General features: G+C 38.6%; 1 protein-coding gene across 8 annotated transcripts in view; it reads left to right on the top strand.

The window, feature by feature from the left end:
* PIK3CB (phosphatidylinositol-4,5-bisphosphate 3-kinase catalytic subunit beta) overlaps positions 1-21,654 on the top strand; it is an 89,814-nt gene that overhangs the window by 44,370 nt on the left and 23,790 nt on the right. For 5 of the 8 annotated variants that reach the window (XM_042820445.1, XM_042820444.1, XM_042820447.1 and 2 more), the window contains 10 exons: positions 3,630-3,804; positions 8,225-8,410; positions 10,922-11,147; positions 12,687-12,910; positions 15,007-15,189; positions 15,446-15,616; positions 16,517-16,594; positions 19,476-19,727; positions 20,352-20,448; positions 21,346-21,476. In XM_042820445.1, coding sequence (XP_042676379.1) covers positions 8,258-8,410; positions 10,922-11,147; positions 12,687-12,910; positions 15,007-15,189; positions 15,446-15,616; positions 16,517-16,594; positions 19,476-19,727; positions 20,352-20,448; positions 21,346-21,476 — 1,515 coding nt within the window. In that variant the 5' untranslated portion in view covers positions 3,630-3,804; positions 8,225-8,257. Of the gene's footprint in view, positions 1-3,629; positions 3,805-4,787; positions 4,882-5,408; positions 5,501-8,224; positions 8,411-10,921; positions 11,148-12,686; positions 12,911-15,006; positions 15,190-15,445; positions 15,617-16,516; positions 16,595-19,475; positions 19,728-20,351; positions 20,449-21,345; positions 21,477-21,654 lie in introns of all 8 variants that reach the window. The other 3 variants (XM_042820446.1, XM_042820451.1, XM_042820448.1) reach the window with 3 other exon arrangements.

The raw sequence follows: 21,654 nt of genomic DNA on the forward strand, positions 1-21,654 counted from the left end.
AGCTTGCTTAAAATTAAATTCAATTTTAATTTGAAACTGGTTAACATTTGATTTTCTCCCCATTTCTATGTCATGTTGAAGTCAATTGCTAATTTATTTTGTATTTAGAGGTATTAGGTTTAAAGCAGAAACTCCATTCACAGGGGTTTTAAAATTCTGACTTAGTTCCTAAAACTTAGTGCATACTGCCATGAGTAGAGCAGAGGAGTGCCAGTAAGTAAAGCTCCAGCAGGTGAACAGATGAAGTAATCGGGGGCTGTGGCAAAAGGCCCTAATAATTCTTTTTCTTTGTGGAAAGTTATCTGTATTTCATGAGGAGAGTGAGAGAATCTAAGCTTGGGTAGCTGAGAATCTGCCCTTGGTGCCACTCTGAGCACCGCAAGGGAATGGCATTTAAAGAAGGCCCTTTGTGCTTTTGATAGATATTTTTAGAGAATCAAATGGTGGTATTTTTATTCCGATTTCTGGAGGAATCCTGACTTAATGGGCACTTAATTTTCCACTCCATAGGGCCAACTTATGTTGCAGTTGAAGTAAACCACTGGGAAATATTTATAGTAACACGTGATCTTTAAAAATAACTCTGCAGGATGACAGTAGATATCCTGAATTCTTCAAATCTTTGTGATCGTAGATAATAACTATGACATTCCTGGGGTGGAAAATCTTAACTTTGCTAATTTAGGCAATTGCATTTGTAATGAAGTTGTTTGCATTTCTTTTTTAAATTTGTAAGCTGTTTGGACTGAAGTGTTCCTATTCAGTTCCACATGGCCTGGGTAGTGTGAAATAACATATGGAATAAGAAGTCACACAGGAAAAAAAATTAAAGTTTATTACTTAGTCTGAAGAAGCTGTGGATGCTCATCCCTGAAGGTGCTCAAGGCAGGCTGGATGGGGCCCTGAGCATCCCTGCCTGCAGCAGGGGCTGGAACTGGATGTGCATTCGGGTCCCTTCCAACCCAAGCAGTCCTGTGAGTCTGTGATGACTCTGTGATGACTCGAGCTGTGGGCCCATCGGATCCGATGGCAGCAGCTGTGAAAAGGTGGCTATCTCAGTAGAAGAGGATTTCAGTTCTTCAGTGCCACCAACACGCATACTGAGCTGCTGTGTACTGGGCTTCGGAAGAAACTTGAATTCCTTCAGATATACAGGGGGAGTTTTGCCTTTATTTGTTTATTTTAAATCACCTCCAAAGTTTCATAGGACATAAACCCTCCTAATATTCTTATTCCTTTCCCCAGTGGTGCTAGATTCTTTTCCCTTATTTGCTCTGAAATGTTTCCTTCAATGTGTGCTCATCTTTTTATAGTAATCTATGTTTACCTAGTTAGAAAAATGCTTACAAAGATTGTAATCACGTTGTGTGAGCGCTCAGTGTTTCCTCTGCTTAGACTATGTCATATGCTGCTTCTGCTGCCTAGAAAATTACTGTGGTCAGGTTGTTTTCTGGTCTGTTTGGGACAGTCAGAATCTGTTCAAACGCTGTTTTTGTGTGTCTGGATTGGGTGGCCCTTTTTCAGCTGCTTTCACTGCCACAAGGCTTTTTTTAAAGCCCTTTGGCTGCCATGTGATAGAGGGGCAGTAGATAAAAGGGCATATTGACCTCAGCGATGGTCAGCTTGCAGTGTGGTTCCTAACAGTCGTAATAGCTGTGAAAGCTGGCTGAGCACAGTGCTCTCAGCTTTTACGTAATCAAAACAAGCAACTTTCTGCCATTTGTCTCGTGCTCCTGTAAGTATTCAGTAGTGAAAACAAAAATAAATCAAGTTTTGTGTTCAAGAGTTTATTTTGTAACCTAACTGCTTTTAACCTGAGGAGCTGTAGGTATTGGTGCCCTTAAAATATGCTCTTGTTTGGAATAGCAAGCCAAGTGATGAGTAGATGAAACTTATTTCATAGGGAAACCAACCTGTGGCACACAAGTGGCTTCTGGCCCTGCGCTTCCCTTGGCTCGGTGCTGAGGGCAGCCCCAGGGCTGAGTGCTGGGGGGCAGTGCTGAAGGTGTTGCAATGTATCTCCAGTGCTGACATGTGGGTGTTTGTATTCCGCTTCCTTGCAGCTTCTGTTGTTCTTTTTCATTACAGGCCAGGACAACAGATCCAATGTTGCACCTGATCTTACTTTGCTGTTCATTTAGTTTGGAATAGAGAAATGAGCCTTAAAAATAAATGTTAGGGGATTTGTAGCGAGATGGCAAGTGTGAGGGAAGTTTCTAATTAACGTTGTTCTATGATATTTCATAACTTGGCCTTTTTTGTTATGTTGGATTTAGAAGAACTTACCTGACGCAGATTAATGTTGATTGTTTCTTATGAACCACGTGAATATGTGGGCAATTCTTTTGCTGAAATGACAAATTGCTTTAAAATGAAATAAAACTAGCTTTTTATCCAGCAGATGAAACAAAACCCTGCAGTTTCCTCTAGCCCTCTATCACTGATTCTTTTTCTTTTCCATATCTGTAAGCCAAGACAGATTATTTTTCCAGAAGACAACTAACCAACATTGATGTTAACACACCAGTTGTGCTGGATGAATCCCAAGACCTTTTAAATGCATCTCAGAGAAAATACTATTTCACAGTTGAGGAAAAAGAAAGTATGGAGAAATTCCATGAGATGACAATGGAAAAAAGAGAAAATATAAAGACATGTGAAGCAAACTTTTAATTTTAGCCTGTCTTTCTGGACTGGAGACAATTTGAAATCTCTTCAATTAAATGAAGAGCTATAATTTTCCTGCATAATGTTAAGATTCTGTTCTCTACTGTGTTTGCTGAAATTCTGTATGAATTGCCATTAAATGTGTAGGTTGAATTTGAGGTTCAGCACTCATTCAGGTCCTGCCCACTCTTGTCTAGCGAAAACATGCAAGGGTGAACGCATCCCAGGATGGAGGTACACAGCCTCTCCAGACTGCCTGCTTTAGCTTTTGATGACCTCATTTAAAAACAAACAAACAAAACAGCAATGGCATTCTAAAAATTCTGTGTGCACATTTTACAAATTCACTGCAATGTTAGTCCGTATCTGGTCTTCTACGGGGCCTTGTGACAGGTTTGCTCTCTGAGCTTGCTAGAACTCTTGTTTAGCTCTTAATTTCAGGACAGCCCTATGAAATCTCTACCCCCTTCCCAAATTCACTCTGTCCTTCACATCTTCTCAATACTCAATCTTTGTGTCAGATATTTGCACCTTCTGTTTTAATCCCTCAGCATGAGCGAGGTAGCTGGTTGACACAGGTCAGATGAGCTTGCCATCTCTGACAGCAATGGTGTGGTGTCTTAGCAGCTCAGTGCCTTCTTGTTTCAGTCTCCAGGGAATTGAGTTTGCTGCCCCTGATCGCACCTACCTTCTCCAATCGTATGATCTATTGGTCTAAATGATGACTTTCAATACATGAGGATATTCTGAACGTATGGGTTTTGTTCCTTGATATTATGAAATGTTCAGCAGTTCTGCTGATTCCTGTCTTGCTGACAGTTGTCCACATTTTATTTACAAAGATTGTGTGCCCAGGCATTCAGCCCTACAGTGCCACTTTTTGCTCAGGGAACAAAGCAAGTGGCTGGCAACTCACAGATATACTGTGCATGCCTTGCTTTTGACCATCACCTTTCCTGCAGCCCTCTTAGGGATTAGTGAAGCAGCAGCCTGCTGGTGCTCACTTCTCCAGCCACGAGATGATGAGACGTGCTTCTGCTGGGGGACGTGTGGGTGCAGCTACAAAGTCTCCAAGAGCTGTTGGCTTCTGGAATAAGACTCGGCACTAGAGCCATCTCTTCTGTCTGCCTGGATGTGGTAAGTCATCTGGAAACAGAAACCACAGTAAGACGAGAACAACGGCAACAAACGCTGTGCCTGTGAATGCACAGCTGTTCTGGTTAGCTCTTAGAGCCTGTGGTCTGTCGGCCTTGAACTGTCTAGTTATCTTGTGATCGAGGTCACAGTACAGAGAAAAGACAAATTTTGTAACTTTCACATTGATTTCACAGAAGAAATTCTCACGCTCTGTGGGAGTCCTTATTTGAGCTGTTGAGAGGTATTTGTCTTGTGCAGGCATTTAATGTTCTAATTGCTTTTGGCTGGGAGTCCTTTCTCGCAGCTGAAGGCAGTAGGAGGTGTTGCTCCATGACACGTGGCTGTGCCAGGAGGTGGCCCTGCCCTGCACCCAGCTCTGCGTCACCACTGCCGCCTGTGGGAAGCAGCGTGCCAGCCTGCAGGCTTTGCTGGCTGGGAGCTTGAAAGAAAAATAGTACCTAAATCTCGGCTGGCTCAGCTCTCAGATCTTGCTAAGAGAGGGCAGTGTGATCTTCTGTCATTTATATCCGTTGATAAAACTGTGTCCTGAGGCCGTAGTTATCTGAACACATCTGTTGTATGGCACTGTACAGACTTGATCCTGCTGCTAAAAGCTGGTAGGGCAGTTCTTCCACTCAGTTTTAATGCTTGATGCATGCACCAGAGGCAAGGCTAATAGATGGGAGAACTGCGGGCAGTTGTCTTGGTTCACAAGTCTGATTGCAGGTCCTCTAGTTTTCTGCTCCATCTGTGTATAAAGATAGAACTTATGTGCAATTCTAAGCTCGGAGCAAACTTACAGTTTGTGTGGGAAGTCTTGTGTGCTGTCAGCGCTTCATATCTGTGACTTAAAGAAACAAACAAAAAAACACAAACAGAAACCACCAAAAACATTTGGTATTGAGGTTTGCCATATTAAGTTCAAGCAATCATTGATCAGATACTTGTTTGCAAGTTGGTGTAACAACTGCTCTTTCCCTCAGTGGAATTTTACAAGTTTCTTATGCCTGTGTTGAAAGTTGGTGACTGTAAGCAGATCCTGTGGAACCTCAGCCTTCGTGCTGTGTACATGAGAAGGTACTTATGGAATTTTTAAGTCTTGCTTCTTGGAGCCTGTTAAGCTTTCACTGGTACAATAACATGGTTTGAACAACTGTAAATATTGTGGAACAAACCTAGAATGGGATGGCAATAGATACAGTCTTATGCTGAATTTAAATAGAAATTACTGATGAAACTTATTGCACATTAATATCATTTCACCTCTATAGAGGTGATACCAGTTTCTTTCACCACAGTGACCACAGAATGCTACAGAAAGTAGACTGAGCACAGAAATACGTGCACACATGTATGAAAATGCTTCAGTTTTACATCATGCCAATGAATTTTCCTGTGACTGCAGTTTTCAGTTACAACAGAACTCTGGCAGAGTTACTGTGGGTAGAAGCAGCTGAATAATAACATCCCATTTAAAGACCCTCTTGTTACAGATACAGTAATTGATAATGAACTGTGCTCCAGGGTTCTGGGGGTGGATGCTCTACTGTTCTATTAGTGTTGTGTGTTGCATTGTGGGATGAAATTTTCTTTCTTTCCTTTAGACAGTTTAAGAGATATCTCACCATGGTAAGCTTTCCACAGCCACGCATGAGTGAAGGGTTGGATTTGTAATTAATCTGGTAATTAAGATCAGGTATTTTCATTCCTGACTTGTTTTCATTGCTTGATCCCCCACAAATCTTGTTTTGCTTCAATCCAGTCTGATGCAGTTCAGTGATTTGTTATTACTTTAATTTTTATTTTATTGGAAATCAGAACCTTATGATAATAAACTGTTATTTGATGCTGATGATGATAATAGGAACTTCCTAATTGTTGCTTCTATTGAGTAAAAATATTTGTACTTATGTATTTCTGCTTTCTGAAAGTTAGAGTTTTTTTTCCTGCTTGTTTTTAATGAAAACCCTGCTATCCTTTCATCCAGCACAAGCAGAATATGAAGAGAGCCGCAGTAACAAGATATGTTGGCAACAGTCATGCTCCTGTAAGCCTTCAAATTGCAGTAAGGCTGAGGGGGAAAGCTTTGAAATGGGCCTTATTACAAAGGTAGAGGTTTGGGTTCCCACTCGCTCCCCCTCTTTTGGTACTGGAGATTTTCATCACCTGAGATTTTCCAAATGTAAAATGAATCATTCCATATAATTCCTGAAATGGAAGAGATGGAAAGCAATGCTAAAGAATGAGGCAGAGATACAGACAGCGTACATTTCTGGAGTGGTGATTTAGGCTGTACTGGTTTAAAAATGATCAGTAGAAGTTACCACTTACTGATGGGTACAGAATATTAACAGGCAGTGAGAAGTTACACTGCAGGAGCTGGTTGTGCTGGTGGTGAATGGTGTTACTGCAGGCACGTTTGGCTTTGCCCTCAGCCTGCATGCTTGCTTGATTTATTTCACTGCAAGCTGTCCATATCAAGTAAAGCATTGCAGAGGCTTTCTAAGGTACTGCCTACGTATCCCTGCTGGCAGTGAGGGCCATGATGCATATGACAATGGATTATTTGGTCTAGAAGCCTACCAATAATAAAGAGTTTTGTGTTGAGTTGCATTTCTGTGAAATAAGCATATCTAAGAAAGTAAACTTAAGGAAACATTGGCTCCTTTTTATTGTAAAGCCTGTATTTATTTGCTGGTGTTGAGCCTTTTCCCAAACAGAGCAGTTCTGAATGAAAAAGGATAGGAATCTGGAGATGGAGGGGAATGAATCTTGGTCTAGCTTTGGCAGCCCTGCCTGCAGCAGGGAGCCGGGGCTCCGTGGTCCTTCAGGTCCCTTCCAACCCAGGCTGTTCTGTGGCTCCATGCAGCCCCTTGGTTATGACGTGGTCAGTGTCTCAGAGTTCTGTGGTGCATTCAACCGTGGTGTGCTGCTAAGATTTTGTGGTTGTTTGCTTTGAGGGGAAAAAAAAATAATGAGGTGGGATATGAAAGCTGTATTCATGACTGTGTAATGTGTCTGTTTGGGAGGTTTGATGCACAGCACGGTGATTATCTGTACTTCTCTGACATGACCAAGTGAAGCAATTATGCAGTGTTTTAAGGCATATGTACACATGCTTAGCACTTGAGAAAGGTTTATCATTTATTAATGGATTTTGCATGATGACTTAAAAGGAACAGCAAAGTGTTCAGCCGACTTCCTAGCCAGGTAGTTAGCAGCAGTGACTGGAGTTCATTATGTTGTTGTGCTAATTGCATTTTCTTGTTTCTTGAAGATGCTCTGTGATGCTGTGAACAGCAGCAGCCTGGGGTGTTGCTTACACCCTGCTGCTGTAGGAGAAGTACCTTCTGTTAAGCACGAGTGGGGAGGGGATGGAGATGAGAAGGAAGGATAAAAGCTGGGGGATGTGAAGGGAGAAGTGACGTTGCACACGATCTGGTGCATTTTGTTGCTGTTGGATTTTGGTTTTGTTCTGCTTGTTTTTTAAAAAGAAAGACACTTTCTCTCATCTGGTGTTGTCCAACAAGCTTTAGGTAGAGCATTAATCTGCTCTGTCCTTGGCAGTGATTCACAGCATTCTTTTACAGCACTTCCTATCCCTCTGTCAGCTGAGGAGCAGGGAAAGCTAAATACTTGAGTGAATAGTTTTTTGGGGATTGATTTGAGATTGATGGGAAAAAGCATCTTTATAGAGGAAATTGAAAATACAACGCTTGAAAGGTCAGAAGATCTAGTAGTGCAACTAAGGGTAATGAAAAACGACCTGAAGTCATCAAGAAGCCAGTGAAGTGCATTGCAGCAGATCATGCAAAAGCTTTTCTCCTGCCCTCAGTGGACGTAGTTTACACAGTGAGTTCAATTCAAAGGAGATCATTTGCTTTCACTTTTAAAGAAAGATGGAGATGAGTGTCTCTGAAGGGAAATGCCTCTTTCTAATAACATGTTGAAGAAGATTTTCCTTCTCTGAGTATAGACTTTAAAGTTGAATTAGGCACTCTTTCCACATTAGTGAACAACAGTCATAAATAGGCTAATTCAAAATTACAAAATGATGTATTTTCATATTAAATATTGCTATACTTTCTCCAAGAAGTTTGTAGTGTTTCATACAGATAGCTTTAGAAAAAATTCAAAATGAATTTCAGACTTTGTTTTAGCTAGCTTCTGATTAGTCATTTTTTATATATTTTTAAAATTGTGAACACTGCATGAGTGTTTTACCAGGCAAGTGCTCTTCCTATACTGAATGGAATTAATGAGTAGGACTATGTCTATGTGTTTGCAGTATTGGCATTTGAAACCCCAGACTTGGGAGCTGAACTGCACGAGCAGACTTAAGTAAACTTTCCAAAAGCTTCAAAATGTGTGTCTAATTATAGAAGGTTAAGTATACTGAATTTAATTTTTTTTTCCTAAGGCCATGTGGTTATGATATTGTTGAGATTCCATAATGCCTCCTGCCGTGACAGACAGCCTTGACATCTGGGCAGTGGATTCACAGATTGGTGCTGATGGCTCAATATCCGTGGACTTCCTACTGCCCACTGGAATCTACATCAACTTGGATGTCCCTCGAGATGCCACTATATCTCATATTAAACAGGTAATACCAAGTGGTCAATTAACTTACATTTCAAATGAGTTCTGGTTCTGATTTTCATGTGCCTTCTGGCAAATCAAGCAGTGAATCTGGGTAAGCATAAAAAAATTAATGAGAGATGCATTGATAGCATGGTGACTGGTAGAGATGTATGTGTCTGGGGGTTTTGAATGTTTTTGAGCAGACATTGAGGTATGGAGAAATAATTTCCCACTGATGGTTGCACTTCAGCAGAGATTTACGTGATTGCTCTGTGTTAATACTGAGTTGTTGTATCTAAACCTTTTGTTAATGTGTTATTCCTACCCTGTGCATTTATTGAAAGTTTTTCTGATTAGTGTGGAAACAGGAGATGCTGTGTCTGATTTGATTGTTAATACAGAAGTTGTATATTGTGTTCCTGCTCCTTTTGGTTGACACCAATGGTGTCCTTATAAGCCACTGCTTAAGTTAGTGGAGAAGTGCCTTGTTGGGACATTGCTTAAAAAGAGTGAGATCTGTGATTGATTTGCTGTGTGAGGGGTCTTTCTGAAAAATGGGTGTGAAAAATCCTTGTCTGTTTGTTCAGAGGAAACAATTTTCTTTACCAAAGAAGGGCTGTGACCCTTTTGTTTTCTTTCAAACGTTTTTAATTCTTTTGGGATGTGATACTGTGGATTTGATATTTCGAAAGACAGTGTTACAAACAGTTCATCCAGGGAATATCTTGTGTAATTCTAAAGGCATGGAATTAATAAAATCTGGTTTCTAAAATTCCAAGATTTTTTAAATTTAAATTTGAGCGGTGGATTCAATCTGTTCTTGTTTATGGAGTGCTTCAAATACTTGCCAGGGGGTAATAGCCATTAACAACAGAATCTTTTATGTTCTCTAAGCTTGTGTTCTTAATGCTGGTAGTATTGTACTTCCGTGCTGGTCTGCGTGTGATATAACATAGATCTGAAGCTATATAAATTCGGTGAGTTTGCTGTGCTGTTTTGACTGTGAAAATGTTTGAAATAAAATAGATAAACAAGGAGCTTATAAAACTGACTGTCAAGACTGAGGGAAAAATTTACTTGCATTCTTATCTGAGCGTGTCACAGCAGAGGGACGCAGGCTGCGTTAGTGCCTTATGACCTTTTTCCACTGACCCCTGATTTTATTTGATGAAAGACTTTCCCCGTTTTATCACAGCTACATTTTATAGAATTATTCACCTCTGTAGTTAAAAAAGAAAAGTGGTAATAGAATGTCTAAGCTATATACATCCCTGAGCTTAAGAGAATAAATGGCAGTGCTGGACACAGAGGTGAATCTTTGGAGGACCAGTGTGGTGCCTTCAGCCCATCTTCTGGGCAGTGCGAAGGACAGAATTTGGGTAGTAAAATTATTTGGAAGGGAAAGGAAAGACTTCCAACCTAACCCTTAATGAGTGCGTGTAGCTGTGGCTTTTTAGATCCAGAAGTCATTGCTCTGAAGTAATTTCTCATAGCTCTGAAACGTTCTTTTCCAGGTCAATGTTGACAATCCGGAGCTAGTGTTAAAAAAGTTCATCTGTCTTTGGCTGATTAGATGTCTTAACGATGTCTTGCTTTTTCACTCTGATTCCACTTAACTTTCTTTTGACAGAACATTCACGACCTCGTGTTTGCATTTGTCTTTCTTTCTTTGAAATGTGTTGTTCATGGAAAAATGATTTATTATTATTTTGTAAAGTAAAGCTGAGTTGCAAGTTGTTTGCTCTTCTTTCCTCTCACGTGTAATGTAGGCACATCATTCGTAGCCGTTCTTTCTTTGGTACAAATTTCGGTTGTAGGATTTTAAGCCTATTTTGATCCACACCATGCATGGATCTTTGCAGGTAGAAAGTTCAGTGTAATTCCTTGATTAATTACAGTATCACAGAATCATTTAATCATTAATTAATTCCTCAATAGGGCTTTTGCCCAACCAGGCCAATTAGCCTGGGGTCCATTTATTGGAAGGCAGCCTTGGTTGTATAAATCTCAGAAACATACACAGGTGTTTTCGGTCTGGCTGTAGTAGTTCAGTTCAACTTCTTGTTTGTGGAAAATGTGTTTTTCATGCAAGATTTTTGACACTGCATTATTGATCCTACAGTTCCTGTTTCAGATGAAGTTTAAGAAACAAGTGCATAAAATGTAAACTTTTAAAATTTAGACAAAGTTGTTCTCACCTTTACATATATATTTATATAAACACGGTTCTTTTTACCTACAATTTTGGTTTCTGCTAAGAATGGGACATAGCTTACCTTGGTGTTAGGTGAGGTATAATCTGCTGTGTAAACATCCAGTACGCTGAAGCTCTGTTGAGTGCTGCATGGGTGACTTGCACATTTTGGTGGCCTGCAAATAACTTACAAATAAGTTTACCTGGAGCTTCTACAGACAGCAGGGAATTTGACATGATTTGTGTTACCTCTGGGATGTTTGTACACGTTCATTGCTGATTGAAAACAACCACAAGGCAGATGCTAAAAACAAATCACTCTTACTGCTTTTTTCCCAGCTGTTATGGAAGCAGGCACACACCTACCCACTCTTCCATCTCCTCATGGAGATTGACTCCTACATGTTCTCATGTGTGAATCAGACGGCTGTACACGAAGAATTAGAAGATGAAACACGGAGACTTTGTGACGTCAGGCCCTTTCTTCCTGTCCTTAAACTAGTGACAAGGAATTGTGATCCAGGAGAAAAGTTGGACTCCAAAATAGGTGTCCTTATAGGCAAAGGTAATTACATTCCCTTTTCTCTGTATTTTTTTTGAAAACTTTGTTTTATGGAAGCGGGTCTTATTTGGGCAGGTAATGGGAAAAACTTACAATATTTTTCTTCTCCTTTTGTCTCTGACAGAATTTCTCTTCCTCAGTACTGATGACATTTAAAACAATTTTAAATACTAAAGATGAACATTTGTAAGTTGATAGATGCTACTGTCTGTGTTGTAGTTCAGCATATAATTACTGTGTTGTATAACTACATCAGGCAAGAGAAAAAGCCTTACCTCATTAGATAAGGGGATTAGATTGGGAAAATAAATCTATAATATTATTGCTAAGTGATGGAACACTTAATCCCTGAAAGTGTTACCACAGGTAGCCTAATAACAAATTGCACAGAGGAAACTAGGAGTTGTTGTTATGAGTTTGGTATACATGATTTCTGAGTTGGTTAACAGTATGGCTCTTGGCTTTGCTCTCCATTGTGACGCTGATTTTCAGCAAACAATGGGAAGCTATTTTTAAGACTTTCACAGTAACTTGCTCTTGAAGATATTTCAGCATTTTCGTCTTTTAGATCTACTGTGGTTATACAATAAAGATTGACAGGGTCACGTGAGGTCATACCTCTTGTTTTATAACAATGAACCATTGTTAGCTCTTTTATAGAGACTGCAGGTTTTGTTTTGATTTCAGCAGTGTGCTGTCTGCCCATTTGTTAAAGCCAACAATGGGAGCAGCCAGCTCACTGCTCAGACATACTCTGACAGGTTCTGAGAGATTCACATTCTTTGATTGAATATTTCTCTTTCTGTGCTCATAAACGTAGTGTTTTGTTCTCAAATGGTATCTGGTGCTTTGTGTAATTTGGACAATGTCCATCAGTTTGGGAGAAATGAAAAAACGTGCCCACTTGCAGATTCTGTGCTTCCTGAACTTCCTTACGGACTGAAGAATGCACATTCTTTGGGGACTCTCTCTGTGTGTTCTTTCTATATATGTTTTGGAAAAGGAATTTTATTGGACTCGGATTGGTTGAATTTTCAGTCCTATTAGCTTTATTTGAGTAGAAGGTTTATTTTATTCACAAGGAAATGTCAAGAACAAATGTATCTATTTGCAGATCAACTATCCTTTTTTTGCCTTTTAAACAAAATCAAAAAGATGTCATCTTTAAGGGGGCAGAGCGGGGGAGGCGATGATGTAAAAACACCCTGATGTATGGTTTTTATGCTGCACTTATGGTGCTGTGTTTGCATTTGCTGTTGTGAGGGGACTTAAAACTTCCCGACTATTTTGAAAGCAGAGTGAGGTTGGGTTTTCCATTTAATGTTATGCAAGGAATTGTTTCTTGCTGTTCAAACACCGAAGGCAGGTTGCATGGGAATGGTGTAAATAACTCTGAAAGTCCACTGATTTACAGGGGGATGTGGAACTCAACTCACGTTTGAGCAATCATTTTGGCTGGAAGATCTGAATAAAATCACTTACAGAACCTTACCTTAGAGATATATAAGTGAGGTATTCTTTTGCTTGCTTGAACTTTTCTAGGTCTCCATGAGTTTGATGCCTTACAAGATCCTGAAGTGAACGACTTTCGAGCTAAGATGCGGAGAATCAGTGAGGAGAAGATTCAGTCCCTTGTGGGTCTTTCCTGGATGGACTGGTTAAAGCACACTTACCCACCAGAACAGGAACCCGTTGTGCCAGAGAACTTCCAAGATAAGCTTTACAGTGGAAATCTTGTAGTGGCTATTCATTTTGATAACTGCCAGGTAGGAATGGATGTTCATCATATTTGATATACTGTTCTTGATTCTGATCTGAGTTAGAATGAGGCCGACCAAACAAGTGAGTGAAATAGATTAATGTTACCAGGGTCCTTGACTTTTGAAACAAAGTATGGAAGCCAACGAACAGTTGTGAACTCAAGTCAAATTACAGTTGTACTCTTTTCTGCTTTTAAAATTGAAGTGTACAACTCTTATGTTTTGTATTATTTTATGTTCATTTAAACCTAAAACACACTTCACACCCTTTTGGTCAGCTACTATTTGTGTGACTTCACTAGGATTTGATTTTAGGCCTGAGAGATGCTGAATGGGGAAGAACCAAATTCAACAGGGTTTTTCTGTTTGTGGTTTGTTTTTGAGAAATAAGTATAAAAAACAAGAGTTAGCTTTCCTTCAACTACACATGCATAGAGACAAATTTAACACTAGCTGGGATTTAAAATTAGCACAGCTTATTTTTAAAAAAGATTTTTTTTTTATGGTAAAATTGCTGTGTTTCTACTTCATTCCTCATTTTTACACTGTGTACTTCTTAATGGTGAGGTGTCAGCATGGGAAGCCTTAGAATCTCAGAAGAATGAAATAATAGACTATATTTGCTGTCCACTTTGACCTCGTTGTTAGATATTGATGTTCTAATGATTAAGCTAATTTTATTTGCAAAGCTGTATTGTTTCTATACCATCTTTATTAACACTAAGAAAAAATAATAATCTAAAGTTGTAAAATGTAAAATGTAAAGTTGTAAAATTATACCTGGCTTTGGAAGCACTAAATGCAGAGATGAATATTGCATTTGGTAACCAGTACCACTATCTGATGTGGGATACGTAGGAGTTTTTACAAAAAGAAACCTCACAACTTTTCCAGTTGTTTACAGCATAGCAGAGGACTTGTAGTTTTTCAGGAACAATGGGAATATCTGTTTCAGTCAGCTTTTGAGGATAGCATTGTGTGTAAGTTTGTATTTGATATAAAAGGAATGCAGAAGTTGCTGTTGGTTCAAAATGCATTTGCCTGCCTCTGTAATAGCTTGGGCTCCCAACATTCCAAATATTTCAGATCTTCTGCTACCAGTTCTGACCTTCGAAGCTGCTAACAGTTCAAATTGGAGCCATTTTTTAGGGCACTAACCTCTGTTCTGGACTACTTGCATTGAGTACTGTAAGACAACTTGGAATTGAGTAGGAAATTATGGAGACTGCTGCATCCTTCCAGTAGAACACTGCAAGAGTGAGAGGAAGAAATACTAAAGTATTTGTTGATAAGAGTACACGAGGGATCTGTAAAACCTACCTAAATTGGCTTTGGAGCAAGAGAGAGAAACTAATCACCATTGCTGTGATGTGCACACATGTAAAAATACTATTTTGAATTAAATCAGCCATTGTAGGACACCAGGTTTCTGGGAAGGAAAGGGTTCATTCCTGTGTGCCCACTGTCAGTTATAGTAAGAGAAGCAAGCCTTTGCTGCTCGGAGCGTTCTGAGCAGGGGAAGCTAGAAATATGAAACTCTTTTTGCCTGACTTTGCACAGTTAGGTTTTTTTGCTTAGCTTCTTACTTATAAACTTCAACGGAAGTCAAAGTAATGCAAGTCAGACAACACTTGGTTTGTAAATAGCTGCTCTTAGTGTGCTTGTGTGTTTGTGAGTGTGTGTGTGTGTGTGTGTGTGCAAAAAAAAAAACAAACCCCAAAAGCCACCAAAACAAACAAAAGAACAAACAGAACTCGCTGGATCAGCCTTTCCACATCAACATTGTAGATGCAGGGAGAAGAAAGACTTCACAAAAGATCTTCTTTTACATTAGGAATAATGACATTCAGTGCACTTAAATCTTTTTTCCCCCTAATTAAAAAAAAATTGAACTAACTTCTTTAACTTTTTAAGACAGAAATAAAAATGACAGATACAATGAAAAGATTTGATTAAATTTTTTCTTTCGAAGTGGAGTCCTTCCACGTTGTATGCCATGGGTGTTGCCTGCTATCCCTCTTTCCTTCACTCCCTTCACATCCCCTCAGTCACAGTCTGACTATGAAAAGTGATATCTGGTCTTCCTGTTTGTGTTTTGTTAGGATGTATTTAGTTTTCAAGTGTCTCCTAACATGAATCCCATCAAGTTGAATGAACTGGCAATCCGAAAACGTTTGACTATCCATGGAAAAGAAGATGAGGAAATTGATCCTGCTGACTATGTGCTGCAAGTTAGTGGGAGGCTAGAATATGTTTTTGGTGATCATCCGTTAATTCAGTTTCAGGTATGCCAAGCTCTTTGGAGCTCATGGTAATCATTGCTCTCTGGAGCTTTAGCCAGAATGTCACTTTGTATCGTGTGCCATTGCATAGTGAACAAAGCTGAGCAATAATGTTCTTCGTCATGCCTGCTCTGCTCTCCCATTGTAAAACAAATGTGCATCATTTCCTTTGTAGCTCTGCAATATATTCTGATTGCTTTGATTTGAAAGTTTTTGCAGAAATATTGTTAGTTTCTAATTCTTTTCCATGGGCTTTTAGTATATACACAACTGCGTGATGAACAGGACTCTTCCTCAGCTGACTCTAGTTGAGTGTTGCACCATAAAGAAAATGTGTGAGCAGGAAATGATTGCCATAGAAGTTGCCATAAACCGAAAATCATCCAACCTTCCTCTTCCCCTGCCACCAAAAAAAACAAGAGCAACAACAGTAAGTTAATGTGAAGAGTATCTGATATCCAAAAGGAAGAGTGGATTGTGCAATGTAAATCACAGTGTCTGGGATTTCTGCTATTACTTCTGTTTTCCAGAATAGGTCTCCTGGGTCTCCTCAGAGCCTTCTGTTGCTTGCTAGTTTTACATCAGGAATAGCAGGCCTCACAACTTCTTGGATGCTTTCCTGTCCTCACCTCCCCCTTGCTCTCTTTTCCCCGATGCCCCAGAAAGATCCACTGTCACACTGTCACTGCTATTGATTTTGCTCCCAACCAGAAGCCAGAAGAGTGGATAATAATCTGTTACCAGCAACTCGAGAACTTACAGCACAGAGCTGTATTCTCCAGCTTCAGCATATGTAGGCTCCACTGGCTTGGACACTAGTGATCTGGGGTTTCTTGTTTTAGCCCCCCTCACGTCTTATATGATGTTTTCACTTCAACGATGGCAACTTTTGCTATCAGATAAGTCTAACTTTTAATGTAGTGTTTCCTTCATTGTTAAACTTAGCATGGCCGTATAACACCGTTGTAATTTGTGTATTGTTATTCTAAGGAATGGGGACAGGCTTTGTTCTTTCAATTTGTAGCTATATATTCAGAGCATTAATGCATTTGAAGGGTTATTATTAATTGTCAGCAAGTAGTATGCAGTGTATTTTCTTCTCGCCCTCTCTCCCCAAAATCTTCAGCCCGGTGTTTTTTCTGTCCTTTCCTTGTGGAGCATCCGAGATGCTCTTGTAGTTATGGGAACCAATTTGTTTTTTAAGATTTCAAATTCATATTTTTAAAAATGTCTAATTTTGTTTGTATTTATGGCTTCTGCTGAACATGTTTAGCTTGTAAAGTAATTATGCTGATTAAGAGAAAACTTACATTTTTATTTCCCTTCTCAGAGTGTATGGGACATTTGCAGCCCTTTCAAGATTATTCTATTAAAGGGTAATAAGCTAAATACAGAAGAAAATGCCAAAGTAAGTAATTTTGCGTAGTTTCAGAAGACACTCTGATAATAATTTTAATGCTTTTCTACATTTAGTGAACTCAGAATTGAACAGGTTTCAGGTGAGCAAAAGTGTATGCATTATTGCTTAATTGTATCATTAGTATTGCTTAAGATCTTAATTAATTGCTAAAACTGTTGCTGTATTGTTGAAGTTGGATACGTGCATTATGGCATGCCCTGTATGTTGGCATGATGCTTGTTGGCCTTTTTTTCAAGTATCTGTAAGTATTGATACAAAATAACCTTATTCAGGCCAAACTTCCCTAAGCATCTGGCAAGCAAAAGTAGATTAAATATTTTACGTTTTTAATTGGAACTGAAGATATTTTTCGTAGTCCAGGATAAACTCTGGGTTTCTAAGCATGGATTGTGTGCTCCTATACAATCTGTCTCTTATTTTCTAAACATGCTGCACACACAAAAGAAGCTGTAGTATCACTTCCTGTAAAATGCACATGAGTAGGCTACTGCCTGTGTTACAGACCACAAGCTGTTAACACGTGGGGAGTTTTTGCACAGTTACTTTACGACCTTACAAGACTTGTGAAGACTTGTTGTGAACAACATTGATTTCCTTTATTTTATTTGAGCAGCAGTTAATTAATTAGATTGGAGAGAAATTCAATTGGCCATTGAAGCTGGCTGTTCTGATGCTTTATTCATGATAGACATTGCATTTTTTTTCTTCAAAACTACTGTCATGATGTCCATGTGCATTCAGAATATGTCATTGTACTGCATTGCTAAATGGGCCATGGCTACAGATTTGACATATAAGCAGTGTGGCTTTAGAAATGGATGTCTGCAAAACCAGGCATTCTTCTTTTCTTGATCTGAACTGTTATTCAGCTAGTTGTATTTTCTTCTTAGCTCTACAGTCTGTGGACTCTTACAGTTTTAAAATGGAAGGGGGAAAAGAAGATGGATTCCAGAAGCAACGTAGTTACTAGATATTTTTTTAGTATATATGAAAAATGAACTTTTAATGAATTTCAACGTGACTCTCCAGAAAAAAATAAAATATGTTGATCAGAAGCTTGAGAAACAACAAAAAATGATAATCCTTAAGAATTGGTACCTGTGGAAACTGTCTGAGGAGTTTTTAGTATTCTGAATGCACTTTCAGTCTTGAAAACTTAAATTTGCCTTAGTTATTCAGTGTCATGCATTAAATGTAATGTCACCTTTCACACTTGTGCACGTTTGTCTGCATTGTTTCTCTGTGCTGTTATGGAATTGTGTCACTGTAAGAATGTATTTGTTTCCCATTCATGACTTCTTAGAATGTAATGTTTAATTGGCTGCTGTTGTCCAGGACAGTACTCAGAATACCAAACCAGTATTCAGTTTTGCTGATAGCATCAACAGAATTCCTATGTGCAGTGTTTGTAGGTGGAAACAAAACGTCTGTCAGATGTGAGCTGCATTTGAGTATTTTTACTTAGAACATCATTGACTTTGTTCAGCTGTTTAACACCCAGTTTTCCAAACAGGTGACATTTGAAATGGCATTTTGCCTTGTTATTTGGCTGTGCCTTTGTTACACACAATTTCAGTAGTAAAAAGGAAACATCAAAACAAAAAGAACAAAATTTAGTATCCAATCCCTTATTTTTATCAGGAATGGAAATTGTAGAATTAGGAGTGGTCAAAGGCAAGCAGTGAGCAGTGCATTCCACGTGCATCCAAGCTGCTTTGTTATTATCACATTGTACTTGATCACTTATTTTCTTTCACTACACTTACTTTCTTCCACTAGCTTTTTATTGTATTATAAAATGAAAGAAAAGTCAGGGAAAACTGGGGCCATGCAGAGCTTACAAATCAGATGTCAGGATATCAATAATATTGAAAGCTATGCAAATATGAGTTTATGAACCTGGTTTTAAATGATTCAGACAGACTTTAGAACATTTACAATAGATGACAATCTACAAAGGATTACAATCTATGAGATAGCTCTGAATCAGCAAAGGAATGTGGTGTAAATCCAATTGATCGTGCAGTAAATCTCCAAATGGATTAGCAAGGACCATCTGATGACTTGTTTCAAATCAGCTGTGAACCAGTTTTAACCACTTCTCTGGTATCAGCCCCAGTATTTCCTTTTGGACGAATATAATGCTGCAATCTGTAATTACAGAAACATTTTAAGAAAGCCCTGTAAATGAAAACAGGAATTTTGACTGTGTGTGTGAATATATACACAGATGGTTACATGTATTTATGTACATGTACATTCATAGTCTGTTTACATCTCAGATTTCCTGAAGTAAGATTTCTTTCCAGCATGCTGTGTTTCATTGATGTTCATGTAGCTGTTCTTACCTCACATGGGCTCATAGTGGTGAAACGTGACAAAAATAGGTGAAAATGAAGTTTATGAATATCATTGGGACTCAAATAAATGTCTTTAAGTTGACTATTTCCTTTCAGTGATTGATTATGTTTGGAAAAAAATTGTTACAATATAGATATGCAAGTTAACTGAGTCAGTTTAACAATGGGTTTTCCTGTGGTACCTGCATCAAGGAGTGTAACTCGCTGCAGGGCGTTCTCCAAGACCTGATACTTGTGTTATGAGTGCAGCCTCTGCATCTATGGCAGGAGGATCTTGCACAGAATGATCAGATGGGGCATTGTTTGGATATGGTCTGTTGGTGCTGCTGGGCTGCTGGCAGATTTTCTTTGGCGTGGCTTCATTTAATCTGTAGTAAAATATCAAAATTGTTTGTTATCAAGTTAGAAATGTTGATTAAACGTATGTATGTTCTGGGTTATATTCTGTGCAGAATTCTGTAGGTTCTGTGGCAAGTCTTAATATTTCTTCTCTAATTCCCTTAATGCAGGTTCATGTTAGGGCTGGTATTTTCCACGGTACAGAGCTCCTTTGTAAAACCATTGTAAGCACAGAAATATCTGGGAGAAGTGACCATGCTTGGAATGAAGTACTGGAGTTTGAAATAAATGTCTGTGATCTACCAAGAATGGCAAGACTCTGCTTTGCAGTCTATGCTGTGATGGATAAGATGAAAACTAAAAAGTCAACTAAGTCAATGAATCCCTCCAAATACCAAACCATTAGGAAAGCAGGAAAAGTGGTAATCATAATTTTTTTTTTCTTTTTTTTTTTTTTTCCCTTTTGTACCTCTGAACTATATATAACATGTTTGGTAATCATTATATAATAATATAGATAATTAGATAATTATAAATTATATTTATTTATAATTATAAACAATAATTAGAAATCTTTCGTTGTCCTCACTTCAGTTTTCAAGAATACAAAATGAAAAATAAAGGTACTGAAAAAGTATACATGTGAAGAATTACACATTCTTGTACACAAGGGTACAAAAAACCCTTTTCCTGCTTCTCAGATGCTGAAAAGACATGAATGTTTTGATTTTAAGCAGGTTGGCAAATGACTACTTAACCAATTGTATTTTAAGGTATTAGTTTTGTTCTCATCTCTAGAACTCGAGATGAATTCTGATGGGGAAAAAATGTGAGCATCTGGGCTTGTGTTCAGAGAAATGTCTGTTTTTAGGCTGGCAGAGTGGCTCCTTAGAACTAAGTCCTATTGTCTCAAAGGACCCAGAGCACATATGAACACTGTGCTCGTGTTTAATTGCTTTTCTGAAAGAGTGACACTGAGATGAAGAAACCCCACACTGAAACCCCTACCATCTTAGTTTCTACATAGAAACTCTTTCTGTTAACAGCACTACCCTGTAGCCTGGGTAAATACCATGGTGTTTGATTACAAAGGACAGCTGAAGAATGGAGAATTCGTACTGCACAGCTGGTCATCATTTCCAGGTAAAGTTTAACTTTCTGTACTTGTATTTGAAATATTTGACATTGAAGAGCAGTATCAAATAGAATATTGGCTACATGCACGTGCAATTTTCTTGTCATAATTTCTTTGCTACATGTACTTTTTTATGTAGGAAAAATACATGACTCTTACTGTCTTTCATGAAAGTACTGTTAATCTGACAGGAGGACAAATGAGAGCTTGCTTGAAAACAGCATTTCAGTGTTCTGAAAGTGTTACGTTACAGAAAGAAGATCACTTGAAACTGGAGATGCATACTTAAATCTAGTGTTATCTGGTTGGGTTTTTTAATGCATTTTAGGTTTCATTTGCTTACTTGTGCTATGTTTTAAACTCAGTAGGTGAGCTATGTTGTATGTGACAATGCTGGAGACTGCAAAACGTGTGAGTTAGAATTTTGTTTTTGAGAATTCCTTCCTTGGAACTTAGATTGATCAGTAAAACAGTCTGAAATCTACATGTTACTCTTCAGTTAATTATGAGAATTGCAGGATTAATCTGGCTTTAGTGTTGGGGGAAAAAGCTCAACGCTTTTGACTCTTTTTCATGCTATTTGATATGGAGGCAGTGCATGTGTGGGTTTACAGAGACTGATGTTACGGGGACTGAAGCTGCATTTAGGGATTTGTCTCAGGGTAGCAGTATCCAGGGTTCCTTTGATGTTACATTTCTTCTGGAAGGAGAAAATCTTTTGTTTTTCCTTTTGTGATAATCCAGCATCTGTGAATACAGAATGTCTGCAATGTTTATGTCAGAGAAGCCTGCACTGGAGAGGTGCTGTGCAGACCACTGTCAGTCATTTTAGACCGAAGGACAGTGACACAATAAGATTATTATCTTTTTAAATTTAATGTTAATTGTTCTTGCTAACATTTTAGATGAGCTTGAAGAAATGTTAAATCCAATGGGAACTGTCCAGACTAACCCTTACACTGAAAATGCAACAGCTTTGCACATTAGATTTCAAGAATATTCGAAACAGCCTATTAATTACCCTCCCTTTGATAAGGTAAGATGTGACAGAGTGGTCGAGAATGCTTGTATGCAAATGGCTTTTTCTTTACTTTCAGCTGCTTTTGTCACTGAATTTCCCAACTTTCTGGAGTTGTTTGAACTTGCAGTATATAATAATGTCAGTGCTCTGCCTTCAGAGTCTTCAGATAATCTTTGAAGACATGCATTTTAAA

Source organism: Centrocercus urophasianus, unplaced genomic scaffold (assembly GCF_019232065.1).
Source record: "Centrocercus urophasianus isolate 14NV4802_14NV808 unplaced genomic scaffold, USGS_Curo_1.0 seq_19, whole genome shotgun sequence".
NCBI classification, from domain to species: domain Eukaryota; kingdom Metazoa; phylum Chordata; class Aves; order Galliformes; family Phasianidae; genus Centrocercus; species Centrocercus urophasianus.